The sequence below is a fragment of the Anopheles bellator genome, chromosome 2, assembly GCF_943735745.2.
Source record: "Anopheles bellator chromosome 2, idAnoBellAS_SP24_06.2, whole genome shotgun sequence".
NCBI lineage: Eukaryota > Metazoa > Arthropoda > Insecta > Diptera > Culicidae > Anopheles > Anopheles bellator.
Window position 1 is genome coordinate 14082621 of NC_071286.1, and position 11407 is coordinate 14094027.

The 11407-nt window shown below is 44.8% G+C and overlaps 1 protein-coding gene across 8 annotated transcripts in view; it reads right to left on the reverse strand.

Annotated features, from left to right (window-relative positions):
- Nucleotides 1-10039: 10039 nt before the first annotated feature.
- Nucleotides 10040-11407, reverse strand: part of LOC131208889 (casein kinase I) — a 32688-nt gene continuing 31320 nt past the window's right edge. For 7 of the 8 annotated variants that reach the window (XM_058201819.1, XM_058201812.1, XM_058201820.1 and 4 more), the window contains one exon: nucleotides 10040-10669. In XM_058201819.1, coding sequence (XP_058057802.1) covers nucleotides 10618-10669 — 52 coding nt within the window. In that variant the 3' untranslated portion in view covers nucleotides 10040-10617. Of the gene's footprint in view, nucleotides 10688-11407 lie in introns of all 8 variants that reach the window. The other variant, XM_058201815.1, reaches the window with a different exon arrangement.

Below are 11407 nucleotides of genomic sequence, written 5' to 3' on the forward strand. Positions count from 1 at the left end.
ACGGACCGCAAAGGAAGGAAACACATTCAAATAACTCACTAAGGCCGCCAGCATAAAATAAAAATACCGCACGCAAGACATTGCGCCATCGTTTGTCACAGCTCGATCGTGGATCGTGGTGTAGGTCCTCCGACGCAACAGAAGCTGATCGCGCGGTTATCGGTTATAGTTGCAATCAGCGAATTTGTAAATCCCATCGATTGCCAATGCATTTAACAAAAGCTACAAAAACTTTATCCAAAATCGAAACGAGTACACCGAAGAACCGAGCACCGAATCAGTGAACCCTGTGACCACCTGTGAAGCCAAAGGTCGGGCAGAGCTAAGGCAATAATGGATGGGACATGTATAGAAAGTAAAGTGGTGAGTAACTGACATGTGATGTCCGGCAGAAGGATACAAAAGGATAGAGGACGCAAAAAAATGGAAACTAGGGAAAAAGCACACTACTAGCGAAATGGTCGCGAAATTAAAACTAGGAAAATTGTCAACCACAACCAGAACTTATTATAAAATGCATTTGTATGTTTGTAAAAAAGCAGAACTTGTATAATGTGGAATGCGCATTTGTGCGGAAGTGGAACAGGAAAAGAACCCAAACAAAGACCCCGCAAAGCATTCATATACCGAAATTTAAAGCGAAAGATGTATTTACATTTATATTAACGAGCGTAAACAAAAGGGTACGATGTCCTGCGGTGACGAAACAAAATGATATTGTCAAAAAGCCACAAACACAAAAACGATGCGCACAATACAAAACCCAAGACACAGGCAAACCCGGCAGCTAACGGATCTCGCTTGCGCTTGCGGTTTGGAAGGGGTTTAGACTTTTGGAAACATTGGATTGTTGTTTTTTTCTTTTGTTTGCGACGATCTTCGTTTGAATGTCCTGTTCAGTGACAAATAAACTTTACCAACGAATCAAAATGACACAAACATTTCACGACAGTGTGGCGCCGGGTAGCAAGCAGCGCACTCCGGCAGGGATCTCCCAGGGATCCGTAATCCTTGAGATCCTACGAGATACCCGATAAGCTTGTACGTTCCCTGGTCCACATAAGCGTATCATAGTTCTGCTCTGAATGTGTACAATCAAAACCTACCTAGCATACTAACAGCAAACACAGCAAAGTCAGTTGGAAGGAAGGAAATAGGGTAAACCAAGAGTGTCACGAGATCTACGAAAGAGATGTATTTTTTGTGTATTTTTTCCGTGACCGGTTAGAGCAGGCACCTTCGCGCGGGAAGGTTTCGGGTGTGTGTTGTTACTTTTTACAAATAGCAGAGGATTACAATCGTGAGTTGCGTTACCTAGTTTAGCATGGCTCTGTGGTCAACCCAACCACCCAGGCACCAGGCAGTTAGCGTGAGCAGGGGTTGGCGATCCGAGCCGCGCCCAATAGGGACGTAGATTGATTTTGTTAACACTGATCGCGCAAGCGCAAGTGATACCTCGGCCAATAATTCCATCATTACCTCGATTGTTGTTGTTCTTGTTGTGGACGTGTTTTTTGCTTAATTTACACACGCCTTGCGTACGGGCGATCATCGTCTGCGGTTAGCGGAGCTGATCAAAAGGATAGAGAATGTAGAGAATGCCAAATGGTAATAGTTTCGAGATGTTTCGTTATGGCCATTAATCATCTCCCATTATCGTTTGCCAGCGGTGATAAGGGAGCCAACAACAAGACGTCATAGGGATTTTTGTGGAAGCGTAATTGGATGGTGCTTTGGTCCTTAAACTATCCTTTTTTCGCGCTCGTGAACCATAATCACAAAACGATCGAAAATCCACCGATTGCACAAACAAACATACAATGGAGCAGCTGTTTATATAAAACACGATAGTTTCGTACTGGGAGTGGATGTTTTGGATGCAACATAATATTACGGCAGGAGTATGGCCACCACTTTAGACTAATTGTGTGTAGACTAGATGAAATCTAGCTAATGTGTTAGCATTGGGGGGGGCTAAGTTGGATCAATAAATAGTAAACGGTAGCACATAGTGGCAAGGGTGGTAGAAACATCGTGCAGGGACTGAAACAAAGAATGAAGACATTGTTAAGCAAAAAAACGAACAAGAATACAAAACATATGTTTAAGCGGAGCGAACAGAGAAGGGCGACGGAACACTTATGGAACAGACTAGGCAACGGTGTGTGACACCGGAGCTCTCGTAACAATTGCAAACAATCACAGAGTTACAACGAGCGTGCTGGAGCAAAGGGGAAACCCTAGAAAAGATTCGTTGTTAATCTGCGTATGTTCAATGACCAAACATTTTGCTTTTGTCCTGCTGTCCTCGGACTAGCCCAGGGACGATCACATTCTTCTCATGTATGACTTCATAACTCTTCCTGCAAGATGAAGATTTTCATTCGTGCGGGACATTTTGCATCTCTTGGGATCATTTCTGGTTCATATTCTGGTTGGTACTATCCTATTTTATTATTTCATCCCTAATTATGCCTCGTGGCGGCGACCCGCACGACTCGCCTTGTTACGGTCCTTGTTTTATAGCTGCAGTTAATTTAGAATGAAATAAAACCGCTGTTGGGTGATCACTATTAATTGAACACCGATAGCGTTTTGAGCGTTTGTTTCGTTTGTTAACTGATAGGCAAATGTTGGGCCCGGCGGATGACCGAACTCACAAAAACCGAGGCAGGATTTGATACAACCAAGGAGCGAAAGAATGTAACATAGTGGATGTTTGCGCATGGAGAAAAATATACGAGAAACTTGGAAATCACACTTTAAAAAAGTTAAACGAAAAGCCCAAACTATTGTGGTTGAGCGTGGTGCTGTGTGGCGTCGAAGGCAGGCGTAACAAATAGCACAGAAGCGTCGGGAATCTTGCATAACATATAGCCAAATGAAACATTTAAGCTTAAGACAACCTTCAGATAACACTAACGGGGGGGCGAGAGTGGCAGAGAGGATTGGCAAGTCTTTGAAACACTGAACGAAACCATCGTGCAAAACATTGTACTATTCGCGTTTTCGGATACCGACGATTGTGTGGAAGTGTGAAAATTTAAGAAGAAACAAAAAAATGTTGTAAACAACATAAACATTATAAAACGAGCGTTGCAAACACAGAAACAGAGAAAGAGAGGTGTAGCGAGAGAAGGAGAGAAGAAACCCAAAACAAAAGATGTAAAATTACACAGATGAGAGAACAAGTTAAACTATTTAATATTATATATACATACCGCCTTCGGGGGTAAGGATCGACCGAACAAAGAATAAAGTGAAGTCTAAATCAAACATTAACCCGTGTGTCCTCCCTCCGAAAGAAACGTGATGCCTCCGGCGTTATGGTAAGTAATAAATGCAAAATAACGAAATGTTAGGGCAATTAAAACTCCCAGTACAAAGAAGCAAACAGGCAAATAAAAGATGCAACCTGCATTTCCGGGTGGGAAGCTCAAAATTTGTCTGCCAAAAAACTGCGACTCGGGCCCGATTCTCGAGCGCCCGTAAAGTAACAGGAGCGAATACCAGCACTGGAGGTAGCCCGCGTGTGAGCGAGAACCTACTGTACCGGGTTCGGTGTGCGCACTCTTTCTATGATCGCGCTCGAAGAAGGGGGCGTGGCTTAGCGAGAACTTTTTCTCACGTGAGCAAACATTGCTCTTCAAGCCGGCTTGAACTGGCTGGATCGAAACTGCGCTTCGGATAACCGAAGGACAATTAGACAAAAGTTTCACGAATAACGAATAAGTGTACTATTTTTCTGCCGTATATTTTTATTGCGAAATGATCAAAATAAGAAACAATTTCTTTCAAAGCATTAGAACACGATCACCCAGGTTTTAATATGTTTGCAGATTTTTATTTTCATTAGCTACTACAGTCGGTTGGTTGGTTTTCTCTGTTTTCATCTGTTTTTTCTTCTCTTCTTTCCGCGCTTCTGCACTCTTTTTGTTTGATCGCTTGTTTTACAGTGTTTGCCGTATGTTTTGTTTCAACAGCTTTTGTGTTTTTCCAGCCAGCCAGCGAACACTTTTCGCTTGCAATTTTCTTTCCTTTGCCATCTGTGTTTCGATCTCGCTCTTATCATTTTCCGCTCTTTTTTCGGTTCGTGTTGCGGTCACACGACCCTCTGTCTCTCTTACGCACTCACACACAAACGGCACGATTCTTTATAATTGCATGCAGTTTATATTAAATTCAATATTTTGTGTGTTCGTTTGTTTAGTGTGGTTTTTCTGGTTTCGTTCCCTCGTCGCAGTGTGGTTGCGAGTGTGTGCGGCGGCCGTGTGTTTAGTTTGCGTTATGTGTTTGTTTGCTGCTCTCTGTTTTGCTTTGTTACAATTACGCGGGGCAGCTGCTGCTCGCCGGTTTTAATGCATTTTTCTTTATTTACCATGTTATGCTTTTAATAGGTTTTTTTTTGTGTTGCCTCGGTTCTGTCCCGCGCGCCGTGCATGGCGTGTGGTGGTGTGTGTGTTTTTTAAACTATAACTCCACATTCTTCATCGCTACATACAGAGCACACGCATCACTCACACATACACGAGGGGGTAGTGTTATCATTACTCTCTCTATCTGCCCCTAACTCCTTCTGACGCGTTTTTCTTCTCACGTGCTCACCTTTAACTATGTTTTCTTCGCGCGCGCGCCTCTGCCCACGTGGTCGCCGCCGCACACGTGGTTCGCGTGGAAGTAGTGTACCAATAGCGCACGCGCATGCACTTCCTGTAGCTGTCACTTTACGAGCTAAATACACAGCTCCCGTAGTGGTTTTCCTGTGGTTGGCGGCTTGTTCTGTTTGTTTAGCTTACTCTTCACACACCGTCATACACTGTTTTATGCAAACTTAACTCTCTCTCTCTCTTTCTTTCTTTCTCTCTTTCTTCCTCTATTTATTTCTTTCTTTCTTTCTTTCTTTCTTTCTTTCTTTCTCTCTTTTTTCCTCTATTTCTTTCTTTCTTTCTTTCTTTCTTTTTTCCCCTTTTTAATGTTTCTCTTCATTTATATGCTGGGGCAAATAATGATTACTTGGCGGCGGCATAGCTTCTTACATTTTTACACACACATACACTTTCCGGTTCTGGCTCTCCTCTGGTTGCGTTTCCTTACTGACTTAAATAATCTTATCGCCTACGTTGGGGGGTGGTGTGTGTTGTAGGAGGTTTTGCATTCCTCCTGTTGTTTTTGCCATAATCCCTTCATTTTGCCTCTCTCTCTCGCGCTCTTTGCATTCTTTGTTCGGGAAGTTTTCCGATTTTCCACGGTGGACACTCGCACTCTCTTCTTTTGCTTCTTTCTATCTATGTTTAGTAGTTTGTTCGTAGGTTCATTATCAGGAAGCATGCTCCTTCCGCGAGTTGGGCTTAATTTCGGTCTTGCACTTGGGGAATATGATACGCGCCGCACCCAGAGATCTCGCGTGTCCAAAGCTGGGCTTTGCCTACTTGGGAGGCGCTGCTTGGGTTGGGTGTTGCTGGTTAGCCTCTTGAGCCACGCGGCGAATGAACGGTTCTCAGAAATAAGAGTTTTATAATCTCATAGTTAGTTTGCTCCCTGCTCTCTCTCTCTCTCTCTATACACATATATATATCTCTCTAGTAGTGTCTCTCTAGAACACCACCGAACGTCATCGATCGCTTGCGGATTTGGCGCGCGGCGCGGTATGAGTGATGGCAATCGGGATCCGGCCACCTCGAACTCCCGTTTTCTTCTTCTTTCCAAGAGGCAGCACGCAGCAAATAACGCGGCAGGAAGTGAGAAGTCGCGACGACGAAATTGGCGTATCAATGTATATAATATATATATATAAACGGGTTCGGGCGCGCGCAGGGACACGCTTGCTGTAAGCATCTGTCCCACTGCGTTTATCATCTCGCTGGAGCGGTTCCGTGTTTTAATATAGGTATATTTTGTTGCTCTCTCTATTTTCTCTCTTCTGGTTCTGGTTCTGGTTATCGTTTACCCCCTTTTTACTGATCGCGTCGCACTACTAAATATCCTTTCTTCCATCGCTGCCGCCGACTCTCTCTGTCTCTACTAAGAAGCGACTTTTAAATTGTTATAAACATATTATCTGTTTCTGTGTTGTTTGCATGTTTAGATTCGCCAGTTTCTTGCGTTCTTCGTTTAATACATTTAATTCTATACTTTACAAAATGCGTTCCTCGCCACTCACTCGCTCACTGCTACCCGCCACGATAAGTACCCCAATTGCCATCAGTGTGCCACCCCGGGGGTAAAGTGTTTCTCTTCGTTACTCTGCTGTCCCTAGCAGAAAGTTGTGTATCTCTCGCAGTAGTGCGCTCTTCGACGTTCCCTAGTTCCATCTCCGGCTGCTCACGCAAACGCAGTTAATAAACTTTCTAGATTAGTGTTTGTTTGTAAGTTCAATATTGTGTTTCACGGACTTAAATTGCTGGTTTTTGTTATGCTCTCTCACCATCAGTGACAGGAGTCTGTACAATGAAGAGGATTTTGGGGAGTGTCGAGGCGAAATGAAAAGCCGCCGAGCGCGGCAGAAGATCACGCTTGTTCAAGGAAGCAAAGCTTTCTCAACCTACTACTGCTGCGGAATGTGTGTTGCTCTTCGCTGGGCGATTTGAGCAATTCACGGAAACGCAAAAACCATCATCAGCTCATTATCGATCGATTTGGTGATCCAAAGCTAATAAAAACAAAAGACCCAAAATATTCCACTTCTTTCCTATATTATGCTCTTGGCGGCTTCCCCAACGTTTCGATTGGTTTTGCGTGCGTGGCAGGACACTCTACTGCTACTCTCTTGTCGGCGGTAATGTTGTGTGTTGTGTCCGGTTCCGGCGTATTTTTTTGTTTTTGAGTTTTTGGTGATTTTTCTATTTTTTTCTTTGTTTCGTTTTAGTTTTTTCTCCTCGCAGGGTGAGAACACGGGTGATAAACAATTGAAAAACACAGGACCAAGCAAACAGAATCAATTGCAAAAACCAAACCGAACGGACGACGGCGAAGGGAAGAGAGATCAGTCCCCCTTGACGATCGACGTCCAGGGGGACGGTGGGTGCGATTAAATGTAACTTTTTTTTGTAGTTTTTCCTTTATTTTTACGGTTTCAAATGTCTTACTGTACCATGGAAATAAAACTGAACGATCGGTACAACACAAATGCATGGCGTAATCCAGAAAAAAGGCAAAACGGAACGAAACAACAAGAAAAGAGAGACTTTCGACGACATCCGGGCGGTGGTATTATCCCTTTTCAGAGGGGTGAAACAACGGAAGGGAAGGCGTCACAGTGTCATAGACAGGAAGGTTGGTAAGGTAGGAAGGAAGTGAAACGAAGCGTTCTGTACGGTGCAAATACGGTGCAAGAGTACCAAGAGGTGATGCTCGGTGGTGATCGTTAGCAGAAAGAGGTGGTGTTGTGTAGATATAGACTAAAAAGTTGGTGGAAGTTAACCGTAACCGGGCTTACGGGCCGGCCACTGCACTAAAGCTTTCTTCTTCACGATTTCGGAGGGTGCCGCGGGAACAATCCATCGGTGCAGAAGCTCGCATCGTGCAGGTGCAGGAGGAAGAAGTTTGTGTGTGTCTCGTCAGATCGTCGTAGAAGAGATGAGTGAACGCGCGCGCTGCCATGCCTAGCGTTTTCGTGAGTCAAACTCAAAAGACTATTCCAACAATAACGTGCCATTGGAATTTCGAAACCAAAAAGCACCACAACGCATGCACAATGTGGCCGTGGTCAACAACAAGCTGATAGCCGAGCGGTGATGGTGCAGCTGAAAAAATGCAGCGTATTTTCGAGAATACCTCAAACCGGGTACCAGTCCCAAATGGAACTATTCCGCATTCCGCTCGAATTAGGTGCTCGTTTAGCAGAATGGATGAATTGTAGCAACTGGTGCGCCATCGTGCTCGTATGATGAGGAGAATCTGGAGTTTGGAAGGAAAGTTCCGGCTTGGTTTCACACCACGACGCGACGGAGCGACGATCAAAAATCTACTGACGAGCACATGTCGACCGTGAGAGGCGTTACGTGACAACCCCCGGTTTACGCCAATTGTTAACGTTTGATAAGTTTTATCAGCGCACAGCGCCGCCTTCTTTAAAACGGATGATAAAACACTTCAAACACAAAGCCGTGTCGTCGGGTGTTCACGTAACATCACTGGCTGGTCGAAGGTATCGAAGATTTCCCACATGTTGCAGTTGCAGCGACTGCATCAATGATATATCTTATCATTTCTTGCTCAATGATAGGCTTTGAGTGTTCGATCATGAATGACATTACGGTCGGTGCTATCGCTTGATTACTGTATTCTCTTTCGATGATGCTCTCTCGGGTTGTTGGGCATTCGCGGCAAATGTCCATGTCTATTCGGCCTGTCATTTCATTGCAATATTTTTCGATTTTTAGTTAGTTCTCTTTAGAAAGCTCGATTTTGTTGTTCTTTGTTGTCATGACGTGACTTTTGAGGTTACAATTTTGCACTCTATTCGATCTCTACACGGTTCTATAAACGCTGCCTATATCCTAAAGAACCAGCACATTTTTGTTGTGATTTAAAATAGTCAATATTATGAGCATTAAAAAGTGGTGTATACTATTATAGCGAAATGGTTACGACGCCTGGCAAAGTCGGCAAAAGGCTGCGCGTACTGCTATGTACCTAATATTCGTTCGCGTGTACTTGTTGTTTGATTACGAAAGTTTGATTACGAAAGCTTAGTTAATCTCATGTGGCATGTGTTCGTGTTTGAGAACAAGAAAAGGAAGGCAGAACTTTCGGAAGAACTTTTTATTTGCCTAGTTTGCCTCGCGCTAAGCTATTCCTCTTTAGCATCAAGCAAAATTCATCCTGGGCCCATGATATCGGGTGCCTTTTTATTTACAATTTAACGAAACCAAATTGGTAAATGCAGTGCCACGTGCGGTTAAGTCTGTCCCGCCAAAAGAAAATTTGTTTGCCACACAAATGGTGCAGCTCGTCCTTCTCGTAAACCTAACTAACGATGTGTTCTCCTTGCCGTAAAAGAGAACGTTGGCCTAGTGACACTACCTCCAAAACTAATCTAAGCAACCGTGGCCGATGCAAATGCGGTGCCACTTTCAAGCGTTGACAGTTCTTACAAAAAGGGAAGATTTTGGTCTAGTAGCCATCTTGTACCAAGCTGATACGATGTATATCTAAAGAAGCCTGTGCTTGATGTGCCCGAGAATATGGACGTATCCCTTTTTTGGTGTGATTTTTGTGTCATTTGACGTAAGCATTCCTTAGTGGGGACATTTTCAAATAAACGATAGCGAGAACAAGCAAATCGAGCTAATTTTTGTTTCGCCGTAGCCCTGGGCGCTCTTCTAGCGTTTCCCACTCATTCCCAGAGTATACGTAGGAAGGATAACACGACAGTAAGATCATTAACGTCTAGATCAATGTCATCATCGAGATCACTGTGGGTTGTTCGCGTTTTTTTTTTTGGTTTGTGATGCACGTCGCGTGTGAGAGTTTTCGTGACGCAAGGACAAGAGTAGTAATATTGAGAGGCACACAATTTCGCAATATGGCGGTGGTGGTGACGATGACGACACGGCGGCGGTTGCAGCGGCAAACATTAGCAGATGATGGCACACGATGAGCGTGCGGCGCGGCGCACGAGTGTTTCACGAATTGTCACAGACAGAACAGAGTGTGTTTATGTGGGTGCGTGTGGGCGTGTGTGGGTGGCATTTCGCAGCGCAGTGCACACCAAACGTGAATTGCATCGTGGATCAGCGGACCACGGACGTCGCACACACGGCAAAAGGGCGATAGAGTTCGCGCGGGTCACGGATTAGAGGTCGTGGTGGTGGTTTGCGGTTGTGTATGGACATAGTAGTAGTAGTAGTAGTAGTAGTAGTAGAAGGATGTGGTCGTTTGTTGTAGTTCGTGGCGAAGATTGGCGAGGCGCACGGATGTCGCAAGGGTTGTCACAGGATACAGGGAACGGAACGTAAACAATGTTATCATTAATTAACAGATTGATCTCGCGATGTTGGTGCTGCTGCTCAGCGTACAGCAGCCATACAAAGGAAGCCAGCAGCTGCTTGAGCGGCGAAAGGAAAATGTATGCACCAAAATGGAAACAGAAAAGGAATCTATGTTGGCCCCGGTGGGGGATGATCGGAGAGATCGGAACGGACGTTTCAATCGGGGGACAGAGATGTGCGTGTGCGCTGTTTTTTGAGTGACACTGTGTGTTCGCTAATAGCGAATGAGGAGAGACCGCTGTCGGGTTACGACAGGGAGTCGCAAAACGATTGGAAACGGAGAGAGAACTAAGGAAACGCGGTAACAAACGAAACGTTAACGGAAGAGAAAACGGAATCAAACCGGAAGGAAGGAAGAAAAAACAACCGAAGGCAAAAAACCGAAGAAAGCCGACTCGCGTCGTCGTGGTCGTGTGTCGTTACGAAACGAAATACATTACAATGGAAGTGATGGCGTTGGTGTCGAGGCCAGCACGGATGTGGATGGATAGCGGATCGTGTGCTGCGAGGACGCCTGGATGTAATCCTGACTCGGGTTCAGGACGCTGTCGCGCGAGTTCGAGTGGGACGTGGCGCGCAGCAACTTGACGGCTTCACGCTCGGGGCTACATTGCACTGCTTCTAGTCATTTCTGACGGGACGATTTCTTCTTCTTTCGTTTAAAGAAACAGCAGCACCTAAAAGAAGAAGAACGACGGCGGAAAAGCCCAATTAATCAGACATTATTATGTGTTCTTATATTCTAGGCTTAAACAGATGGCGTAGAGAAGTAATGGCAACACTTAGGGGAATATCTGATGATACTTTACTGAGTAATTTCAATGCCTACTCATGTTGCTGAATGAAACTCTGAAAAAAGAGGCAACCCGGTGGAATATCTAAAGCTGTGCCTGTCCTGATTAATCAACTTAATACAATTTTATCAAACGCACCCAAGATACTAATCACAGCCCCGGGGAGCGAACGTCAGAGACCGCGAAAAAGGAAAAAGAAATTTTTTCACAGCTGTACGAGGGCCTTTTTGAAAACAGTTACCAAAATATGTTATGGTTCTAAAAAAAGATTCAACTCCTCCATCGGCAAAGCATTTACGAGTTCGTGTCAAGACGAGAAGTGTATCTGCCGTCGCTATGCTTGGAGCACAGAGGGCAATATCTAGGGCATTCCAGCTTCATGATGGGCTGCATGAAACCGGAGTGGTGGTGGCGAGCCCATCATATCGGAGAGCCCATCATCTCGTTCGAGTTAGATGATTAAATTTTGGATCAACTTCCGTACACTTCGGTATCCGGTACGTTCCCCGATAGCGAGGCTCCGTCGTGTCTTGTGTTCAGAAAACACCGAGCGCGACAGCATCAATTGAACGTGTTTCTTAAAGCGAAACCAAAGTCGCTCACAATGAGCAGTAATGTTTA